General features: G+C 37.8%; 1 protein-coding gene across 1 annotated transcript in view; it reads left to right on the forward strand.

Moving 5' to 3' along the window:
• The first annotated feature begins 12,250 nt into the window (after nt 1-12,250).
• Nucleotides 12,251-24,706, forward strand: part of TAFA1 (TAFA chemokine like family member 1) — a 570,783-nt gene continuing 558,327 nt past the window's right edge. Inside the window, exon 1 of the mRNA XM_063115285.1 lies at nt 12,251-12,368. Coding sequence (XP_062971355.1) covers nt 12,251-12,368 — 118 coding nt within the window. The remainder of the gene's footprint in view (nt 12,369-24,706) is intronic.

Here is a 24,706-nt window from a genome sequence, read left to right on the forward strand (position 1 = left end):
ATTCTCTTTTCCTCTGCTCTGCACTAGTCACTGCTAGATTCTCCTCTCTGAGCTGGGGCTCCCAGAAATACCACATGCTCACCATTATGGTATGAGAAAAACCTGAATGTGAAGATGGGAACCAAGAGTGGGGAAGGCCTACTGTCAATATGGTGTGTTAGAAGAAAGGGAGAAAAGGGTGGAGAAAACAAGAAGTGATGCAAAAAGCATTTCCCTCTGGCACTGGGATGTGGTTGGAGACACACACTGAAGCATTCTCAGACTCAGATTCCCACACAAACACCCATACACATATAGACACGTCATCTGAAGTTCTTCCCCGCCTCCTCCCTGCTCAGCCCACTGCCAGCCGCCTGCTTAGAATCTTGCTGCAGATTTATAAAACACCCAATGCGTGAGTAAGTGAGAAGTGATTCTGCTCACTCATTCACACATTTATTTATTCATCTATTCTATAAATATTGACTGAGCACCTACTATGTGCCAGGTACATTGCCAGACACAGTGATGAATAAAAAAGTAGCTGATAGCATGTATAAAAGCCCGGAATCTGGAAAGCATTTGGAGTGTAAGACGTGCAGCAGTAATTATCTTCTTCATCAGTTATTGAGATCCAGTCTCTCTACCTTGTTTGTTGATTAAATACTTGCTGAAAGAATGAATACCTGAAGGAATTACTGAGAGAAGGCCAGAGTGACTGGAGCATGGTTAGTGTGTGAGTGGGTAGGAAGGAGTAGAATAATATTAGGTTAGAAATATGGGTGGATGTTAGTTCATGCTGGGCCTTGTGGTCTATGATTTTTAAAAAATCAGACATTATATTCAGTGCATGGGGAAACCATTGCATGTTTTCAAGCAGAAAATAATAAGGTCAGGGATAGTCTTTCTGATGAAACCAGAGGAATAAGAAAAGCCATTTGGGTAAAGAATAGGACGAAAGAATATTCCAGAAAGAGAGAACAGAATATGCAAAAGCTTCGAGTCAAGAAGGGTATAATATATTTCAGGAACTGAAAGGCACTTTGCTTTGCCTGAAGATATGGGTTTAAAACATTCTCTAGTGGTGAAACAAGTAATAGAAAATATGGCACAGAGCCATAGATGCTGTAACAAGTGCAGTTGGCATTGGATCTTACAGGAGTATAGAGGAGGGGTGTCTAGACTTGGGAGGCCAAGAGAAACTCCATGGAGAATGACATACAAGAACCAAATGCAAAAAGTGAGTTGAGTTAGGAGAAGGAAAGGGAAGGGGAATTAATGGTAGGTAGAAATAGAAGAGGGAGCAAAGGTGTTTCAAATAGAAAGAGGTGAATTTGTAAAGGCATACAGGTAAGAAAACATCTTAAAATTATGAGCAAAATCTTAATTACATTTTAGAAATAAAATTTAATTTAAAAACTTTATAGACTTAGAGTTTGCCAGGCACCCTGATATGCATCGGACAATGATTCTTTGAATTACGTATCAGTGAAGCAGCTTAGGTAAAGTTACCTTCATAGCATCCAACAGTTAGTAAGAGGTAGAGCTGAAATAGAGACCCAAAGAATGTGACTCCAGAGTCCATTACCTTATCTCTGCTATTTTATTGCTTCACTGACCACATCAAAAAATAAATAAAAGAAGGAAGACCCAAGGAGATATGAATTAATATATATATTTCTAATTTTCCTATTTTTCTATTTTTGGAAATTATTTATCTCTGTATTTAAAATCCAAACCAGATAACAGAGGATAGATAATCAGCCATATCAATAATAGAACAAAGACCGGAAGAGAAATGTACATGAAGGCAAATTAGACACAAAAGTAGGGAGTCAAGAAAAACTAAGGGGATTTAAGTCCACACCAGGAAACAAAGATTTATGTATGTATGTATGTATTATTTATTTTTTATTGTAGTTAACCACTGGTATCATGTAGGATCCTACAGAAAAAATGAAAACTCTCCTGTTTTCTCTGTCTTTCATAGTAGGAAATTTACTACTGCAAAAGAAAGATCAACCACAATTTATAAGCAACAAACGAACGTCGAATATTTAGAGAAACAAAGTAATTTAGGTTGGGTAAGTAGTTTAAGGGCACCATTAGAGAACTAGTTACTGACCTCTTTTTGGGGAAGCTGGTTTCTCTCTTGATTTAGGGATGGGGCACGTGTTGCAGCTCTAAGCCTAACAATATGATCTTTCCCCCCCGTCAAGGTAATGAGCTCAAGAAAGGGTAAGTGTTTCAAGTCAAGTTAATGAGATATGAGATGAAAAGTGGTTTGCTGGGGGGAAGCCAAGGAAGAATATTCCTTGCTCGTCTGAGAGAGCTTCTCAAAACAATTCTTTCTCTTGATATTACGTAGAAGAAGCACAAAGCCCAGAGAGCCATTGGCAGTAAGGTTTCAACCATGATGGGGAGCCTGCCTTAGAATGAATAGATGCATTGGAAGGCAGAGAGAGTTGGAAATAAGTTAGGTCCTTAATGGCTTAGTGGAGTTGCTGAATCAAACCCAGCTGGAGGAGAACCCCACCTGTGATTGTTAACCTATAAGAAACCCTACATCTTCTTTATTATTTACTCCAGTTGGATTTTTTGGGGGGGAGGGGGGTTGTTATGTTTCTGTTAATTGTAACCAAATGCACCTTACCTCCTTCATTTTATGTTATCTTCATCCTGAAAAGTTACTATCAGGTAATTCAAGATCTTTCTTCTAGCTTGCTGAAAATTATTCAACATCACGGTTTTGTTTTCCTTAACCTACCTGGTAATTCTAGAAATGTGCTGTCCACTACAATAGCCACTAGCCGAATGTGGCTATTTAAATTTAAATTTGCTAAAATCAAATAGAATTAAAAATTCAGTTCTTTGGCTGCACTTGCCACATTTTAAATTCTTAATAACTGCATGTGAATAGTGGCTATCATATTGGCCAGCAGAGATAGAGAACATTTCCAGCATTGCAGAAAGTTCTATTGGGTAGTGTTTCGTGTGTGTGTGTGTGTGTATGTGTGACACAGAGAGAGAGAGAGAAAGAGAGAGAGAGAGAGAGAGAGAGAGAGAGAGAGAGAGAGAGAGAGAGAGAGAGAGAACTAGATTGGGAAATGTGTATTCAAATGTCATCCACGCCACTTATGTCACTGTATTCCCTTGAAAAATCCTCTTCCCCTTTCTTAGGTCTTTTTATTTCCTCTAAAGAGATAGATGGGACTAAGAGGCTTTGGGGGTTTCTTTTTGGTTCAATATAATGAAATTCTAAGTGCTTTCTTTTGATTTTTAACATTTGTAGACTTTTTCATTCTTCAAGGCTCAGCTGTGAGCTCTACCATCAGGTGATATTTGGTTATCAAGTATTTAATACCAGGGCTGAAAATCCAGGGCATTTTCATTTTTTTTTTCTTCTAGCAAAAAAATTCAACAGAAATTTAGTGGCAGATAGGCATGGATTTAAACAACATATGGGCCAATTTCTTTTACTTAGTGTCATAGCAGTAGAGTAACACAGGACAAGGCAGTCACCCTGAATATGTGTCACCACTTCATGAATGAATGTATTGGTCACCAAAATAACTTTCTTTCAAAGGCTATAGGAAGGGTCACAAAATCTACTTATTTCTATAAAAACAGTTCATTATGCATGCCATCATGACAGTGAATTAGTATTTTATTTTTTTATTCATTCATTATTCATTTATTCATTCAAACATTTGTCTACTATATATATATGCCAGGCAGTAGTTATGGCAGTAAACAAGGTGCTGCTTCTCCTTGCTCTCGTGGTGATTCTAGTAAGGAGATAAAGCAGACATTAAACAAATAATTCCAAAAATAGCTATTTACATTGGTCGCTAAGTGTGTAAAGGTGATATCCCTAGGAGTATAAGAGTATATGGCATGCTGACTTCATCTGGTCTGGAGCACTAGAGATGGCTTCCAAGGAGAAGTTTCCCTGTACCATTCACACCAGGAGCAGAGTGTAGTAGGACCCAAGAGTGAGAACTTTTTAAAGAGATGAGGCTAGAGAATTAGACAGGGGTCAGCTCATACAGAGCCTTGTCAACCACGGTCATGAATTTGGACTTTATTTGAAGCTCGATGGGAAACCATTGAAAGGTTTTTAAATAACAGAAGTGGCATGATCATCACATGTATCAAACATGTTGCTTCTGGCTACAGAGTTGGACGACATGAGTGGAAGGTACATGCTCCAAAGCAAGTGAACTAGTTAGGAAAGTATTGCCATAGTTCATGTGAAAGATGATGGTAGCCTGGTGTTTAAATGGAGAGGGAGGGAATGGACAGATTTGGGGCACAGACAGGAAGCAGAATTAATATGAAGTAGTAACTTATTGGATTGGGAAGTTCATAGAGAGGGAGATGGCAAGTAGTCTTCACTTCTGGCTCAAACCATTGAGTGGATAAAGGGCCATTTCTTAGATCCAAGCAGGTTTGGGAAAACTGATCCCAGATGAGCTATGGATCTGAGATTTTTATAAACTAAAGAAATCATGTTACTGTTTTTAAAACGACAAAGCAATCATTTTCATGACCTTTATATACTGATAATACATGTTCATATTCTTGTAATAAAGAGACCACTTGGTCTCTAACATAACAGTATATTTATTTCTTTAGACAGAGGAGGTGAAGCGGTTGTGATTTTAACTTTGTCTCTGTCCTAAAAAGAGAATAAAGAGATTAGAAGTGAAAGAACCAAAGAAATGACTTTATTCTTTCTTTTTCTTTTTCCTGTAAGACAGACAAGATAAGCAATGAGGAATTATAGTTGATAAAGTAATTGTAGAGATGGGCTGCTGGAGGAAAAAATGAGACCCCTAGATGAAGGTTATCTTTTGTTCCAGCCTAAGAAAAATCTTGTCTGCCATGTCCTTTTTCGTACAGTTACTGAAAATTCTGCCTTACGTATCCAAATCCAAATTATATTGAATATCATTGAATTTCACCAGTTTTATAGAAAAATATTTAGCTTCTCTCTTTAACACTGCGTACTCATTGAGTGTTACTATCAATGAATTTTACTCTTTCTTGAGTTTTTTTTGGTGTTGTTGATTTGTTTTTACTTCTGGATGCTCTGGGATTTTTAAGAAATAATTGTTCCCTTCTTCACTACAGCTGCTAGGAGGCTTAGAGTCAAAACAGTGCTTTCTCTGTATCACTTGATGGTTTGCATTTCACGTTCTGATTTCACATCTGGCTCATCTTACTTTACTAACCTGGCCTTTTGTCATATTTACGACTTGCAATTTATTGTTTCTCACTAATATTGTTTGTCTAGAATGTGGTTGCTTAGAGCTTAGGCTCTGGGAATCAGAGATGAGTCTGAATCATAGTTTTTCAGTCTTTCTAGAAGTATGACACTAGTTCAATTGCTCAATTTCCTTGAAATTTGTTTTTTTCACCTGTGAAATAGAGATCATTGCAATATGGCTCTATTAGCACTTTTGTGAGTATTAAATGAGACACTGCATGTAGAGGTTCGGCCCAGCGCTTGGCACCTGGAAATACCCCACCCCTCACCCCCAAAAGGTATGAATATAATAGCATCATCATCATCATTCTATCAACTCACATTCCCTTGCTGTGCTTCATTTGTTTTCTGTTCATCACCCTTTTCTTCTCAGCTTGAATAAGGTACAGAATAGAGAAGTAAATCAGCAAGTATAAACACTTTATTTAGGTCTCAGAGGTAAAATGGACAAGCTAGGAAAGTTGCCACATGTCTGGAAAGGGGCACATACCAGGACTCCCTGGTAGATGGGAAAATTTCAGGTGAGTTCTAGGAAAAAAAATGATAGAACACAAGTGATTTAGGAAACTGGGTTCTGGAAGAAAGAAAAGGTAACTTTACTACTTAGCCAAGGGAAAAAGTCTATTGCCTTCACCCGATTAGGGATTTAAAATAGACATTGTTGGCCAACGATGTGTAGCCCCAATGATTGCAGAAAAGAGAAATTGGACTTCAAGGCTACAGAAGGCATATAGATTAGAAAAGAGGCACCTTGCCAATGATCTTTTTATCATGTCTCCATTTCCATTAGCCGATTGAAATGGAACAAGAAAAAATATCAGGGCTGTGAAATCACAACCAAAATGTGTTATTTCGAGAAATACTTGGAACTGATTTAAATGGTGTACGTCTAAGCCACTTTAATTTGCATTGGACTGAAACTTGGCATGTTTCTCAGTCCAGATGTAATTTATTTAAATTTCCTTAGTTATTTTTTAATTTAGGAATATGCATAGACAAAATTTTACATGTCTCACTTTTTTTTTTTTTTTTGCACATTTGTGAATTAAAATTAGCCAGATTATTAAGTGGCTTGTTCTTAAACTGAACCAAGGACAGCTTTCATTTCTAATGACAGGAAATGAAAAGTGTGGTAATCAGGGGAATGAGGGATTTTCCATCCTTGAGTAAGAAAGTGTGTGGTGGTGCTTGTGGCCTGGATGAAGGATTCACCTTCTCCATGGGTTTCCAAAATACATTCATCACACCAAGTGTATGCAAGTTTTTTGTTTTTTGTTTTTTTTAACTTTTATAATCATTTGGAGGGACAAAGTTATACTTCACAACTACAGGTGTAATTTTCCACCAAGAAATCCCCATGGAACATTTTTGTTCTCGATCCTCTTCCTCAGCCTCTAGTGTGTTCTTGTCTCTGCCTCTGCCCCCCACACTCCCCACCTCACTCCAGGTTTCCCCCCTTTCATTCTCTGTCTTCCACTCCCTTGAGCCTCCGCCTTTTGTTATGCAGGGCAGTTTGCTGAGTAGTCTTAGTTATTTAAGCATTCTGAATATCTCAACTTTCAACTCTCATTACCTTCTCTGGGGCTGAATAAATGTGGGTTTTTCCACAGGAGGAATTCTGGTGAATAGAATTTTCTCTCTTTTTTACATACACAAATGTGCATACACTTGTACACATATACTGTATTTGCAATGCATATCTTTAGGACTTTGGCCTCGAGCATGATTTGAACACTCAAATGTTTGGAGTATCTTGAATTCATGAAACTGGATGGACTAAAACAATGCTGCTGTATAGGCTTTTGCCTTATAGACACTGTGCTGACATGACAGAATGGTTAAACATAAAATGACCATGGGCCACACGAGTGATTGGCTTATAACTCCTGGCTTACAAGAACCCTAAGGGGTTCCAGCTGAAATAATTAATGTTTTGGATTTATCACTGCCCTGATCAAAAATCTCCAGTGGAAGGCAGAACATTCTTTGATGTGATAGTGCTGTCTCCTCATGGCTTAGGGCAGTGCATGGAACATAAAAATTCAATTAATAAATAGATAATACAGGCTAACATCTTCATCAGTCAGGATAGACTAGGTCATGCTGCAATAAAAAATAACTCCCCAGTTTCAATTGCTTAAACAATAAACTTTTTCTTTCTGTGTACATTTATCATGGGTTGGCAGGGGACAGGGGACAGGGAGGGCCTGTGCTCACTGTAGTTACTCAGTGGTACAGGCTGATAGTGCACCTAGTCCATGTTCCAAAGGCAGAGAGAGATTTGGAGGGTGTTACTTCAACAATTGAATGTTCTAACTTATGGCTTTGAAGTGATCCCATCAGTTTTACTGACACCTCATTTGGCCAGAACTTTATGGCCCACCCAACCATAAAGGGATCAGGAAGTGGAATCCTCCCATGGTATGAAAGGCTCAGCTTCTCTGGAAAGTGTGAGAGTAGTTTTGCTTTCAGTTGGGGGAATGGCTAGATGACCTTAAAGATCAGTATCTGTTGATATTCATAAGAACAAATGATCATTGGTTGCAATGCAATGGATTGCAAGGTATTTGGAAGGAAAAACATGGAAGTATGTTGATATTTTTGTTTCATAACATACATGTATAGAATGGCACTTAAGTCAAGTCTTTCTTCCAGTCTTTTTTTTTTTTTTTTTAACTTTTAGTAGTTCCTATCTGAGTGCCTTCAACATAATCCATCAGTTGGTGTCTCAAGCTTATTAAATTGCACTGAGTTTTAGATAAGTAACTATGTTGGTCCTTAATTTAATCCCTAGAAATGAAAAACATAATGGCTACAGTTTTTCAAAATGGTAGCCTTTATTAGCAAATGTGGACTTACATTTAATTTTAATTCATTAGCATAGCAAAAGCACAACCAAAAAGAATCATGAAGCAAAGACTATCTTATACACTTCTATATTTCAAATTCCTGGGATCATATATGCCTTTAGAATGAATGAATAATAATTTTTGAGTCTGTCTTAATGTTAAAGAAATAAGAAAATGTAGTGGTTGATATTTTAAAATTATTTTTTCCATTAAGTATTTTATCTGAGTGTTTAAAAGACAGGCTCATGAGCCAGATCATTTGGGTTTGAAACCTGTTATAGCACTTAGTAGCTATATTACCTTGTGCAAATTCTTTAACCTTCCTATCTCCCCTCACATTCTCCATCTGTGAAATAGAGATAATAATAATAACAATAATACCTATCTTATGGGGTTACTAAAAGGATTCAATTACAATTTACAGAACATACCACAGAATAGAACTAGCACGTGGTGAAGTTTGGATAAACATTAGCTGCTACTACTGCTGTTATTAGTATTTTTGTCTTATACACTCACTAACATCACAATAATGAACCACAGAAACATGCAATGCCAACCAGAACTTTGGTGTTCTTCACTTATTTTTAAATGTAAGATTAATATTTACCATTATTTTGAAATTAGTTTAGCAGTAAGTCTTAACCAACAGTCCTTATGTTATAAAGAGCTATTATGCGTGTTTTGTGCAATGTAAAAGACCAGTGGGGAAGATTGGTGAGTCTGAAGGATCCCTCACTTTTTTACTCTGTGTAATGTGAGAAAACAGAACCACTTCCAAAGATGCACTGTACTTCTAGCCTTCTTTACAATGCGTATGAAAGGCAAGATAGCATTCAAAGGAATTCTGAAAGGTTTTCAAGGAAGGAAAATTATGAGAACTACCTCGATTTTGAAAACAATATAAAAGACTAGACAGTATGACTTAGGATAATGGTGATTTCATAGATCATGTTTTCTGCTTTGTCCCTGAGCACCTAACACATAGTAGGAGCTTTAAAAATGATTTGTGAAATAACTGAATGAGTATTTAAGAGAGTTATTACTAGTGCAATCTACAAATGAAACCAGGTCATTTCACATGCATCATTGAAGATATAATCACACTATATTTCTGAAGAATTAAGCGTTCAAACCATAGTACTAGAGACAAAACGTTGAACTTCTGAGTGTTTTCCCTCCACACCCCAGCATGATACTTGAGGGAAAGCAAAAAAAAAAAAAAAAAAAAAAAAAAAAGCCTTGGGCATACTTCTTTGGCAAAACCCAGTTTTTGATGCTGACAATGACATATTTCTATTTATCAAACATGATCAAAAACTCAGAAGGTTTGTATTGGGCTGATGCATATACACATCTATATTCTATTCCAGATACATTCTATTTCCAGATTTAGCTGCCAAAACAACTGACAGCCTTAAACTGGTATAAAACTGACAATATTTTTGGTTAACTTACTGGTAAAAGAATATTAAGAGGTAAGAAATGGCTTATACTTCACTTTCTCATTTACTGTTGGAAGTCTAACACCCATTAACACTATCAGTATTTTGCAGAATTTTTTTCTTTTGTTTCATCTTCCCTCTTTACCCTTTTGGCAAATGAACGGTATCAGTAAAATCTCTAACATAATACATCAGGCAGTATAGCGTTAAAGTGCTGCCCGAGTTGCAGAAGAGTTAGAGGGCAGGAATTACAATTCGCTGTAGCTGTAATAGGAGGTAATGTCACTTTAAGACATGTGATACTTTAGAGAGGAGGGATGTATTGAAACAGTCTACTGCTACTTACAGCACCGTATAGCAGCCTTGCTCCTACATTACACTGCCTTACTCTGCCCTGAAGCACTGGACTGGGGATGGGCCATCGGTAACTATAAACTGATTCTCATCAGGAAACTGCACATTATCTCACCATCACTTCAAAGGTCTCATCAGGCAGAGGTGACGCCAGGAGATGATTTAAAGGTGAAAATGACAAGGTTTCCACCCCTCAAACCTTGCCTTCTTTTCTGACAATACAATCTGAGTGAACCCGATGTCTTAACTGTGGAAATAGGATTGGAAGAGAAAAACATATTTTTTTAATCCTGATAAAGAAGACTGTTGGGAAGCTCTTTTTAAAAAAATCTTAAACTGTGGCACAGATGGATTTTTAAAAGTGTTAGATCATTCCAATGAACGCTAATAGAGTGCTCTGCTCTTGGCTGGATTTTTCAGGTAAGAAGCCTCTTTAAGGATTTAAGATTCAGAAAGCAGATCTGAAACATATTCAGTCATATCTAGAGAACTATGCAAGGCTGGATGCATTATTTGGAGAAAACACTTATTAACATTGAGACAACCTCTTGGTAAGAGAGTGAGCAGTGAGAGCGATATGCAGGAGCCTTGGAAGTATGGTGAGAATTAAAGAAAGTTAAATGAAAAAAGAAAAAGAAGGGAAAATATTGCAAATGTCAAGTCACAGTAATTTTTTGAGTGCTAAGATCTATGTGGGTAAAGAAAGCAAGAGAAAGCAGTCATTGAAAAACTGTTAAGTTTTGATTGTCTTAGGATTTTTTCAAGTTTAGGTTAATTCCTAGTGCATTTTAACTGCAATCCACAAGCAGTAAATGCATACCACGGTCACCTCTGTTTTGTCTTTCTCTAATTTGCAGCATATTCTGAAAAAGACTCCAAATGCATTCATTTCAGGATTCACAGAAGGGGTGTTGCTATTTCTCTCTACTGAGGAGAATGCATCTATGTTATCCGGATAGTTCTGAAAACAATTAGGCAAAGTATGTTGTATACAAAAGTAAACAAGGGGCAGTGGAACTAATTAGAAAGTGAGGGGTTCATCTGAATCACAGACTGGGGCATGAATGGTACCATGCTGTTGACAGTGGCGTTTTCCTACTTTGCACTTAATTATAGTTGTCACCATTAGTATATTATTGTCCTAGAACCCTTCTCAAAGACTACATCTCTTTCCTAAAACCCACAAATTATCCTGTATTATGTGTACATATACATATATATTTTTGCTTTCTGAATATCACAATTTTTGAAAGAGGACCAGTTTCCGTGAATAAAGAGGCCATGCTGAAAGGTCACTAGCAGGTTTTCAATGTATAGTTGAAATTCTTGAACAGTATGATTTGCCAGTGGAAAGGAAAAGAAAGAAACAATCTTGGTTCCAAAGCCCTCTCTATCTAAGAGAAAAGCACATAGTTAACTGGATTCTTGTATAGAAAATGCTTCCCTGCCACTGGCTGAGTAAGAACGATGCTTCAAGTTTGATTAATTTGGCAATATGAAATGCAGCATAAGGTGTTGTTTGAGAAATTGGACAATATGTAGCGCAGTTGAGCCTTTGTAGCTCCTAAGATCCTCATAGGTGCAGACAGACTGTCAAAGTTTCAGCGGCTGAGAAAAGGTATATGTTCATCTATAAATACATACACCACCTGGGTATGCATATTCATCAACACTATACAACAAATGCCACAATGGAATGTTAGGAGGCAAAGCTATATTGTAAATTGTGGCTCGCTGTAGGATAGAAGCAAAGATCCTGCATCTGAAACTCATTCTGGCTGAAGACAATTCCTTCTTATTTTAAGTCCAGCCAAAAAGATCGGTTCTATCAGGAGATTACAACATGCCTCTGAGAAATGATTGCTTAGTTTAGAAGACAGCATTGTGATTAAAAATTCATGACGGTAGAATTAAGGAAAAAAAAAAAAAAAAAGAACCCACTCTTTCCTTCCAGGCTTATGTCAGACTTGCAATGAAGTTAGAATGAACAGGAGTCTGCAGCTTTTCAATGCCCGGGACAACTATAGTTTAAAGATCATCGTGTAAAATAGGACTTTTAGTCCGCATATAATGTTTCAAACTTGCCTGATAGCCAAAAACTTTATTTTTGCATTTTGGCAATCCCTGCAGTTTTGTTTTGCAGATTTTTCTTTAAAAATGAGTGCACGATCTTCTGGGGCTTTCCCTCAGTCCCACTTCATGGCATGACCTCTGCTGGATCACTAATTCTAGCCAGCAAAGTAGCAAAGGAAAATGACGTCTGAGACCTCCCTTCCCTCATCAGTGGGGCTGACTGAGCTGGGGGCTTGAGGTCAGGGGTAACCTTTCCTGTCTAACGTTCTCTTTAGAGAATGGCAATGGTCTCTGCGATGTCCTGGGTCCTGTATTTGTGGATAAGTGCTTGTGCAATGCTCCTCTGCCATGGATCCCTTCAGCACACTTTCCAGCAGCACCACCTGCACAGACCAGGTAAGTCGGGGGCTGGCTCCACTGCAGCCTCCTCCAGTCTCACCGCTGTCTCCTTAACAGATGGTTGAATGCAAGTGACAGAAAGTGCTACAGTGTGGGCAGCTTGCCTTTGAATTCCAAGACATATTGTTGGCTGGATGCTTTGGGGGAAGGGAAGTGTACCAAAATGTGTTGGAGGTATTTCTACTAATTTCTCAGAACAGGTGGGTTTCACCAAGTGTCCCCCCAATCCCTTCCACACACCTTAAAAAGCAAAAGTCATTTGTTTTGGGATGCTTTGGACAAAAGTAAAATATTCTGCAAAAGGTGGATTAACTCTCAAGACCTGAGGATATTTTCAGGAGGCAAAATACCATCTTTGCGTGTCTATTCCTGAAAGCATTTTTACCTAGTATAGATACTATAATCTCGGTTCATATGTGGAGGTGTGAGTCCCAAAACTAACTTTGGAAGTAAGCTGTCAATGAAAAAGAAATTAAAAAGTAACTTACTATTTCTTGTCTGGTTTAATTTGCCTCTTTTCCTTTCTCCCTTCCTTCACTTTTTGTTCTTTCCGTATGCTCATGGTTTTTTTCTCTCTCTTTTGGCAGTTTCAGTGACAAGTTCCCTCTCGCCTGATTTTTGTTGTTTTTTCTATACTGAATTTTTAGTTCTGGATGTATTTTGGTTTCTTCGTCTTTCCTTTCAAAGCATCTTTCTTTCTCTTGCATGGCCTCGCTCTTCAGTCTGGATTTTTCTTTTCCTCTGCTTCTCCAGCTTTCACGTTACAGTCTCTCCCAGCTCAATTGTCCTTACCTTCCCTGGTTCTCGGAAAGATCTTCTTCCATTTAATGGCTAGCTTCAGCCTTTTCATTTTTTTCTCGCCTTCCCCCCCCCCCCAACTTCACCACCCCCACCTCCACCCAACCGACAAGTTTGGCCTCTGGGGACCAGTTGCGCGCCCGAGTTCCTGATCCTCGGTGCGGAGTGCTCCCAGCCCTCCATCCCCAGATCCCTTCCTGGCCTCCTCCCATCCGCCCGGCTTCCTCCTGCTGCGCGGTCCAGCGTCTCCGCCCTTGCTTTTCCCTGACTCCGCAGCCGCCTTGAACACCGATCCCGGGCTCTTCAGCACAGTCCTCCAGCAACAGCTCCGGGCCGCCGCTGGCTGCCTCCCGGAGCTCTGCTTCCAGGCGGGGGACAGGCTGGGCAGAGCGCGGGTGCAGCCCGGGGTCCCCCGCGCTCCCGCACCAGGCTGCCGGCGAGCGCTCAAGCCTGCGGTGTGCTGCAGCCCGGGCCGGCCCTGGAGGAGGGTGGGGGGCGGCCAGGAGCTGCTTCCTGACCCCAGACCCCCACCCTCCTTCCCCACGCCCTGCGTCGGGGAGGGCGGGCGAGGGGGCGCTGGTGCCCCTGCAGGTGGGCATGGAAACCGCTCTGCCTCTGCTGCGCGCTCGCATTTCTGCATCCCGTAGCCAGAGCCTGGAGCAGGAGCCGCCAGACCCAGAAGTCTCAGTGCCAAGTGGAGGGAAAACAAAAGGGGATTGGGGGATTCTACGTTACGTCCAGTCACTTAGTCACCAATCTGTTCTAGTGAAAATGTCTTTGACTTGTTCCATAGTCACGGAAAGAATGCGGGAAATCTGAGTTTATCGTAACAATCAACAATAAGAGTTCGTAATAAAAACAATTGTGTTTTAGGCACAGCTCTCAGAGTTAATTCACATTGTTTGGTTTAATCTTTATGCAAGTGAGTGTAATTTCCCACCTTTTGCCCGGGAAATGGAAGTTCCGGGGGGTTGGGTGACCTGTCTGAGGCTACACAGAGAGTAGCTGCCATTGGAAGCCAGGTGGGTCTGATTTCATCACCAGAGCGTGCGCACAGGAGGGGCAAATGCCTCTCAGTGCACAAAGTGACCATGCCACGTAGCCTCTTTGAGCAGGTGTGAGCCTCTTCACATAATTTGTGACAACTTTCAAGTTAATGTCAATATGTGGGCTCATGCGAACTGTGAACCCATTCTGAGAGGTGGCGGTGGCAGAACTGGTGAGTGGCAGGTGCTGAGGGGGGATGGCAGAGCTCAGAACTGGCCACTCTTTCTGTCACTTAACGTTAGTGACATGACGTTGGGCAAGTGACTTTTCTTCTCTGAGCCCAATTCCCCGGCTGGGGATAGGGTGGGTGTGTAAATAGAATAACTTCTGAGAAAGTGCTCTGTAAACTGTAAAGTTCTTCATATATATCAGGAATCACTGATGTTCCTGCTTAATAAACTGAAACCTGCAAGTCAGGGATGTTGAATGAATGAAGTTTTGCTATTCACACAGCTAATAATTCACATAGCTAGGACAAAAACCTGTTTGTTTTGTTTTTTCTCTTGGTATTGTTTTTTTTTTAACCATGTGGTACATGTCTAGAATATACCATCAAATGCTATGTGTCTTATTTTACAAACAGTGAATATAATCGTGAACTAGGTACAGTACGGTTTGCAATGAGCTTTCACATAGGTTGTCTCTATTAATTAGCTAATATATGGGGGGGGGTTGGTGAAGGGGCCTGTGACTATTTTACTTTAAATGAGTAAACTCATGTCTTTATAGGGCTTATTATTAAAATATATTTTTTAACTGAGAAATAATCATTAGGTTCTGACTGAAATTAAACTCAGTATTTGTTTTCTCCATTGTTTCCCTTAGTATTTGCTTATTATCAACAACGCATAGTTGAGCCATACCTCAAATACCCCAAGAAACTGTAGCAGTGAAGCCAATTTCAACCCCAAGTGCTTGTACATTTGAGACCCATTTCGCCTTCATTGTTGAAATGAAGAAAATATAAATACTGCTTTCTAGGTGCAGAAAGAGTAAAATGATATTAAACTGAAAGTCCAATGGTTCTATGTAATATGTTTATTCTACTTTCTTTAGTTTTCAGCCATAGCTGCAAAGATTAAAGTGATAGATCTTGGTCATAGCAATATCCTAGATTATTTCAGTCAGACTGTTTAATACAATCTTCTGTTTTGATTTTAAGAGCAAAAATATGCTTTTTTGGATGAGAGTTGTGATGTTTTCCTTTGTGAGTCTTAAATCTTCAGGGACACTAATGAAATGTGTATGAAAACAAGAGAGAAATCAGGGCCAGTTATCTGTGACAACCCACCCCTAAATGAGCAAATAAATAAATAAATAGCTGGATAAATGAGCAAAAAGGAAAAAACATAATATTATTTTCTCCAATCGGTTAAAACAAGTGACATGATGAGAAAAAATGAGACACCAGCAGACCCTGAGCTTTGCCACATTTGCCTAAGCTTGAAAAATCGCCTCTTTCATAAAGCAAGAGCAGCAGACCCTGCGTGCATACCAAGTATCTGGGAAATGTGGAAAATGACAAATCTTTCACTCAGAGCCTTGAATGGAGGGACAGTGAAGGCTTCACAGCTGCCCCCTCACCTGCTTAGGAATGGCTGCCCCCACTCCCATGGCCCCCAGCCTCTCACAGGCGGCTCCGCGGTCCCCTGAACAGTAAGATTGATGGTGTTCCGATCACAAGCAGCCAATTTCAGTCTCTCAAGAAATAATCCACTACACTGACAGATGAGTGGAAATTGATGCGATGTTCCCCTCGTTCAGACAGCGCTGCACCAGGATAGCACCAGCCAGCCAGGGTCCTTTAGGGGAAATGGTTAGAGATTTGGGCCAATTTCTGCTGTCATAACATAAAATTGGGACAATGTTTTTGTGAGGCCATGAATTTGTGATCTGTCTTCTCAATGCAGTGGGTTTGTACACAAACAGAATGAGAATATGTTAACTAGAAAACTGACTGATTTTAATGTATTCGCCTGCAGTCCCTAAGTACTTCCTATTTTTCATATTTATGGTATTAGGAATGCACCATTTATTTTCAGTTACTCACTAGTTAAGGAAGATTAAAACAGTCAATCAAATGAAAGTGAATTTTAAAATTACACAAAGGAGTAAAATGTGCTATAGATTAACAGAGTCATAATTTCCATAATTTAATATTTGGCTAGATCAAGTTTTTATTTTGGGAACGATGGAGGAAATTACCATAACAACTTGAAGAATACTTGTGTCTCTTTTTTATTTTTCATAGGAAAGCTATAGAGAGGACACAATTTTAAAAAGACAGACTAAACAATGAAAATTCAAAAGTGGTGTTCTGTTGTTTCAGGTAATTCAAATAGACAACTTCAATTCTTCATGATCAAGTGTTTTTTTTGTATAACAGGTAAAAAAGGATGAATGGTTTTTGTTAACTTTCTAATTTAGGATCAGTCTTTTTCCCTTAATGGGTATATGAATTATGACAGCAATTTTAATGGTTACTTAATTTTGACTGTGTGGGTGTAGGTGTGTGTAAGAGGGGTGTCCTTGAAATAATAAAATATGGATCATCTCAAAATCCTTTAGCAGGAAAAGATCCTTGGGACTCTTTAGTAATTTAAAATTATATAGACAAATTACAGGAGACAAGAAGTTGTAAGTGCCTAATGAATCATTTATTCTTGAGTCACTGCTATTTTATTAACAGGGGTGTATGGAAATGATATATAAAAAGATTACTCTGAATAGGCTTGTCTATGTAATATATACTTGACCTGATTTAAAGTGATATTAAGCAAACTATGTATGGTAGAGGTATTCATTTATGACTTAATTATTATACATTGAACATCCATTCTAAAGTGTTATTTTTGTTAAAATATTAAAGTGCATTCTTATATGCCTTGAACTTATTTTTACCTTACCATTCAATATTACTTTGTTGAAAGCTGTTTAAAGATGATGCACTGGAATACCAAGGTACATTACAATAAAGGGTTGCTTTATACTTGTAATATAAAAGAAATAGTGAGAACAGCCGTGGTTGCATGTTGGGCTTTTAAGAATGTGTACCAGTGCTAGGTTGCTAAGTATAGTGAATTGGCCTGAGGATTAGAGCAGACAGGTTGTTATTTGGTGTAAGCTGGTGCTAGTGATAATCCATTGATCATCTGATTGATGGTATTGACCTCACTCCAGAGTCAGAGTGCAGTTAAAGACATTTGATAAGACGATGTAATATCAAAACTAAGCAGAGTTGCAAATAAATATTTCCTGTTGATCCCATGAACTTATAAGAGAATTATTACAATGTTATATAAAATATTTTTTATGTGAGCTCAAGCTTATGGCTTCAATTCATAGTTAAGGAAAATAGATCTTATACCACACTGCAAACAAACATATTTAGAAACAGAGCAAACAAACATTAGCCTTCAATTGTTCATTTCTTAAAGTTCATTTAAGATGAAAATTTGCACACTGTTTAAAACTCTTTCAATTTTACACTCTGTAAAAATTTCAAAGCTTGACTGTATAAGTTGGTACATGATTTTTTATAAAAATTTGGCAATATATCCCAAAATGTGCAAATCCTGACACAACAATTCCATTTCTAGGCACTTATACTAAGAAAATTACTGCACAAATGTGAAAAGAAGTATGTTAAGGTATAGTCATTGCAACAATGGTTTTAATGGCCAAAAATAAGAGAAGAGTTTCATCTCTTTCAAAAGGGGATCTTTAAAAAAAGTCACGGTACGTGCACGCAATGGGATTTGATGTAGCCATCGCAAGGGATGAGATATGTACATATGTGCTCATGTGGGAAAATGCCCATAATACATTGCTGAGTGAAGAAAGCAAGGAACAGAATACTCTGCTTCAAAATAATTTTGAAGGAAAAAAATTATATTTGCACATGCATAAAAAATGTCAAAAAGTATATAAACATCCTTTATACAGTGATAGTTAAATCTGGTGAGAGGACTGGAAGGACTTACATTTTTTACTTCCTATAATTCTGTGTTTTTTGACTCATTTTTGGTATGAGCATATATATTGCTTTTAACAAAAAGATTAAAATATTAGCCGTAGAGAGTTTTAATGGTAAAATTAGAAATATATCAAACAATATTTCCAGTTTAAGAAAAAAGAAGGGAGCATAGGTAGGGAAATAACATGAGGCCTTTTTCCTTCTAAGGGCCTTAATCCAATAAGATGTTTAGGGCAGCATTTCTCAAAGTATAGTTCTTCATGAAACACTGTCCCCTCAAGATGCTCCTTGGAAAAAAGTGTCGTGATTAGCTTTTGGAGAAACACTCACCGTATGATTTGTTCTCCTGCAGACCAGCAGTGCATGTAAGTGTATGGAAGTTTGGGAAAGATTTGCAGATAAGAAACCTGATTTTGTTTGACTAAAAACAAAAACAAACATTTTTTAAAATTTGGGCAATATCTATTTGATGGCTATTTATATTACGTGCATTGAGAAATGATCCTGTGCTATTCATTTTTTTGTCTCTCACTTCTAAGGTATTTAATGCATAGTAGGTGCTCAGAAAATACTTTTAAGTTCTTAAGGAAAAAAGGAATGAAGGTTCTGGTGGGATTTTAGACTATCCCTTAGTTGTTACTACTTGTGTGTGAGTGTTCGTGTATTCATGTATGGATGTATATGTATCTGTGTGTGTGTGGATGTGTGTGTATTTATAATTTGGAGATATCTCAAAAAAATTGTCAGTATAAGATGTAAAGTATGTATGTGTGTATCTTTGTGTAGATATTTGACTCTATTCAATATTTGACAGCTATTCCATGAATCAAAATAATCCAAAGAATATACTTACAAGTGTAGTCAAAAATTAAATCTCTTAGTTTTCAGTCATAGTATGGGTTTGTTTGTTTTTTTCCCTATAGGTTTAGAAAATATTATAGGAGTAGTATTGAGGAACTGAAAAAGAAGCTTCACTTAGCAAGTAGGGAAAGGTTTTTTATTTTTCAAATCTTTTGACATCAAGAGAAAAATTTACTTCATGTTTGTGGCAGAGAAAATAACATCAGACAAGCAATTTTTCTTTTCTTTAGGGTAAAGAGACAATGAATTATTTTGTCAACAATTTGTATAAACTAATTGAACTCACCAAAGATAATATCCTCAGTGTATTTAGAGAACTCTCTTGACCCACTATTTCTTTTTCATTCCCCAATTTTGTATAATCAAGGTCCAGAAAAAGAAAAAATAAATATTATCACAGAGATTTTCTCTCAGAAGATGGATAGAAATGCTGAGCGACCTACTCATTAAGCATGTTCCTTCCTTTGTGTAGGGAAGGAGTCAAACCAAGTCTCACCCCGAGTCTGGAAGGGAGGAAGACCTCCTGCGCCCTCAGGTTGGCCATTGTTCTACTGCTGCAATTACCTGTGTTTACCCTTACTACACTCTTACTAGACCTTCTCTTCTAGGCATGCTTCCATGTCATCCAAGAATAAATCCAGTCGGAGTCTGTGTATACTCAAAGGATTTTTCTTATTTCCTTCTCTTGTGAATGAAGAAAGGACCCATGCTGTCGTATGCTTTGATGTGAACACTGAGCATCAGCTCCCAGATTTAGATGAGCTACCACACAGTGGGGGAGAAAGCACTTCAATGCTCCTGAAATTAACAGCATATCCTGGATTAGGATCAGCAGGCCAGTAGGTCATATTTCCCATTGTATAAATATTGGATAGGTATTCAATAAATATTTGCTGATCAGCTAAGCTTTAGCCAAGCAAGAACTTTATATCCTTTAAAACTCAAACATGGGTGGGAAAGGACCACATTAAACCTTTTTTATGTTACGTGGTAATGAGGAAAGAGCACCAGAGTAGAAGTCAGAAGCAGGAGCTTTCAGGATCTCCCTTAAGTCATCAAATTGCAAGGCTCCAGATGAGAAGAGTGAAAGGAATCAGTGATTTTCGTGTAGTGCTTAGTAGCTCCAAGGAGGCGATCCATGTGCTCCATAAACAGTGAAGTTTATTCTGCCAAATAATGAAGCTTTAAGCTGCCCAAGGAAATGATTTATTAATTTTATCCATTTGGTATAGCAAGATTCAGTACAAAATTACCTTCGTGTACATTAAAAAAATTTTTCTGATGAACCTGTTTCAAAACTTTCTGGATGATTTCATAGGTGGGCAAGGCAAATACCTTTATGGACCAGGCGGGTGACAAAAGTGATTGAACCAGCCTGGGGGCCAGACGTTAGGAAATGTGGGCAGCTGTGACAACTCAAGAGCATATACACATCTAGAGGGCATATTAGCTTCACCTGAGATGGGCCCAACGTGAGCAGATTATATTTCAAGGCAAGCCAGAAACCTAGAATTTAATGTGCAATTTGCTTACCTTTTAAATGTCAGGTGAGCTAAACAAAACGACTAATGGCTACATCCTACCTGCAGGGTGTTGGTATGTAACCTCAGACAAGATTATCTCCAGCTCCAACATTTTGTAATTCCTAATGGATTTATGAAATATCTTGATGCAAGCAGAGTGGACAGAGGTAAGGGCAGTGGGAACAACAGGTCATGTTCTGTGCACATCTGCTTGGCCTGCTTTAAAATGATGCCCATGGTTTAGTCCTATCCTGAGTCATACCTGACAGGCTAAAACGCTGTCTCTGAACCTTCTGTGTGCCAGTAAGTGGTACCACTGGGGCTCTGATAAACAGAGCACTTTTAATGAAACCAATGGTCTCATCAGAAGTATCCTTTGAATCTCAGCTAAAAGTCAATTAATTTCTTTTACATTAAGGTTTGGGACAAATAGTAATCAGTAAATGTAATAAAACAGGGAAGCACCAGGCAGCATGGTACTACACATATAAAACTCTTCATTTAATACTTTATTAAAGTTCTCAATATCTAGTCTGTGGTCCACAAGTGGGTTATAAATTTATTTTGAAACCCAGGATTTTTTGTTTGTTCGCTTGAGCAAATGATTTAAGATTTTAGGTGTGCTCATTTTGTATATGAATAAAGACTACTTATTAGTAACCCAACTAAATTATTCTACTGAAAATGACCTGTAACTAGTGTTTACTGAGCTTCCTTAATTCAGTATTCTACTAAGAAAACTGGCTGCTGGCTCTTGGAAACATTGCAAAGTTTCTGCATGCAGATAATTAGAACTCGCACAGTTTTGGGAAGGATAATTCATTATCAGTGTATCATGAGTGCTGTCTTGAATTGTTAGTGATTTTCCAGTTGCTGTGGTCCTTGCTTTTTAATTATAGATTAGTGTTGGTTTAGTTTCATCATTATCAATTAAGTTTGCTGTGGGCTGTTTGGTTAACCCTATAGTTTATTATGATGCCTATTTGCATATTTGGATTTTAAATTTGCTAAAGGCTAGTCCTTAAGACATTCCTCCATTGTGGTTCAGAAACTATTCATCATATTCTTATTGCTAAATCATGTATATGTAATTACCCTAAAATTTCCTTCCATGGTGACATACAATGTCCTTGATTATACCCTGCCTGTGAACCTCTGCAACATATTCCCATGGTATCTAACAATTTTTCTTTTATTTTTATGTCCATATGGTATCTTTTTTCTAATATAAAAGCATGTTAATTGATTCTTCTTATTTTATAAAATAATTAGTGATTGGTAATGTTTCTTTTCAAGTATTTTTTTCTTAAGTATTTTTCCTCTGTGAAGGGGAAATAGATAGGAATTGGATATTTCACCTCCTCAGTGTGCTGTGGTTAGGAAAGTTTGAACACCAATGTTTTATGAAAAAATTGTAACTAGAGACCAGCCCTTCATAGAACTCTGAATTTTAAAAAAGTGCGACATAGCAAAAAGTAATAATAATAATAATAATAATAATAATAATAATAATAATAATAATGATAAATAAAGCCCCTATTCTGAAATAAAGTGTAAGATATAAGACATAAAAACATGCTATTTGGAAACTTCCCAGATCAGGTCTAATTAAATTGATTGATTTTGCAGCTTCTTACATCTCTTTGATGAAAATACAAGATGCCACATACTGGACAGGTGCTCATGAATTTAGGTCACTGGGTGAACATTTGTAGGGCAACATTTTTGACAGCTGCTCCCAGGATTGTTTAGAAGTAAGAACAAATTTATGGTGCACATGTTACCAATCTCCAGCCTTCTATCTATCACAGGCCTAGGTAATCAGTCACAGTGATTGTTCCCACAGAGCCCAGATGTGATTTCAGAATCTTTCTCAATTCTTCTGCAGGAACTGCCTATCAGTTGACTGATGCTGACATGCAAATTGAGTCTTTGACCATCCTCGATGTGGGTTAATTCACTAACCATCTCCAGAATCTCTCTTCTGTCCAAAAAATGCATGCCATGAAACTCTTTCTATTAAAAAAAGAAAATGAACCACATTTTAATTAAATCAAATTTAAATTTAAAAAGCCACACATGTCCAGTAGCTACTGTTTAAGATAGTTTAGCTTTAGACAATTTTTTCAACTTTCGCGAGTTGCAAAACTGTCTTTTCATTACCTCCAGAAATTTCTGATTCCTCTCTTCATTATTCTCTAACTCCATGTCTAAGATGCAAAGCTGCTTGTGATCTGAGCAGAGAAGATTTGGGAAGCCCTCATGAAGGGGATGATTTTGTGTCAGGCTTTGAAGTTTGAGTAGGAGTCAGCTAGGGGGAAAAGATCATTGAGGATGGTCTATTCAACTTAAGGCTTAGGGGCAGGAAAGGGCGATAAGGTGGGGCAGTGGACCTGGATGGCTGGAGGTCCTGCTCTAGAGAAAGTTTTATATCATTCCAATTAAAGGGAAAGCAAGATTTTATTTCTTTTACTGTTTTGCAATGTAAAGTCTGCCTTATCAATGTACACTGGTGATCACAGATGGAGAGCTAGGTAAGATGGAAGGAAATTTCTATGGCGAGGAGTATTGTTTTGTATTAGCCAGGCATCTGTTTCTTGGGCATTTAGCTTGGTCTAAATCATGCAATAGTTTTGAGTACTGTGGCTGCGTAATGCATTGGTCTTAATTTTGCAGTGCAAAGAGCCCTTGCTGGGAGTATGTTTCTTTGCTTTTTGCATTAACAGCACCTCATTTTCAGGGATATTGTTTCCCAATAACTTTTTTTTTTTTACTTTGGAGACCCGTTTGTGCTCGAGGCAGGGAAGCAACAGCATAGGATAAATCTACATTTATTAGACTTGATCTTTGTGTAGATTTTCTGTTTTACTTAAAATGGAGTTATAAATCATTCACATTGGAAAAGAACTGTCTCCAACTGCAATTTAACTTTTTGATAAGATTTTTTGGCATTTATCACATTAAGACTTTATAAATTATCTAGAATATTGTAAAGTGGGCTGACCTTTCTGGTAAGTGATTTGATAATTTGCAGCAGTGTCTTTTTTGCTAAAATATAGAATTTGCTGTCTTTCAAATAAAACTTGCTAGACCCACAGCCCAATAACATGTTAGGCAGAAATTGCTTATATAATCAGACCCAAAATCTCCCTTTCCAATTCCTGTCATCATCAAAATAAATACATTTCTTGTTCCCAACATATTTCCATGGCCAGTGATGGCAAATTTCTAACACATAGTCCATTCTTCCTTTAATCATGCCATTGTAGACATTACTAATTAATTACAGCACACTTTGCATTTGAACCCAGATTCAACCTCTGAATTTTTCCAAGCACAGTGCTCCATCTTTGAGTTATTAATGAAACAGGAATGACTTCAAAAACAACAATCATCACTCCCAGAACAATCATTATGCAGCCCTTACTCTGGGCCACACACTGTACTAAGTGCCTTACATGGACTTTCCTGTTTAGTTTTGAGATGAAACATGTTTATTCCTGTTCTAGGCTGTTCTTTTATGTAACTGAATTTTCCCCTCAAGGTGGGTCATACTATTCATTTAAAACTAATGATTTAAATATTAAGTAAGTTAAAAAATCTAAAGTTCCTAGAATGTTTCCTAGAACAGGGTAAATATCCTATGAGTGTTGCGTCTACCTACATCTTTGGAAGCTGGGTAAAGAATTGATTTGCTTGATCTTTTACCTGACTTCACCCGCTTTGGCTTGAGGCATCTGTAGGGATGGGACAATTTGGTGTAGTAGAAAAACCAAGAGTTCACATCCCACTTCTGTCATTATTACACCTATTTACTCTAAGTGTGGGCAAGTCAGTGTAACTCTCTCTGCCTCACCCATAGAATGGGGATTTCTGTTTATAAAATCCCTACCTTGCAGGCTTGAATAAGAAATAGAGATGTTGTGTGTTCTACACCTGCCATACAGTAGGTGTTTGCCACATGATATCTTGTTATATTGTTACATAAACACATGAATGTCAAGACAAAGATGGGATAGATATATAAAATTTTATTGTAAAAAAAAGATGCACATAGAAATTTTACAACTTGAACTAGAAATTTTACAACTTGAACTTATTTTCTCAGTTATGATCACATCTTAGTCCTC

Source organism: Cynocephalus volans, chromosome 11 (assembly GCF_027409185.1).
Source record: "Cynocephalus volans isolate mCynVol1 chromosome 11, mCynVol1.pri, whole genome shotgun sequence".
NCBI lineage: Eukaryota > Metazoa > Chordata > Mammalia > Dermoptera > Cynocephalidae > Cynocephalus > Cynocephalus volans.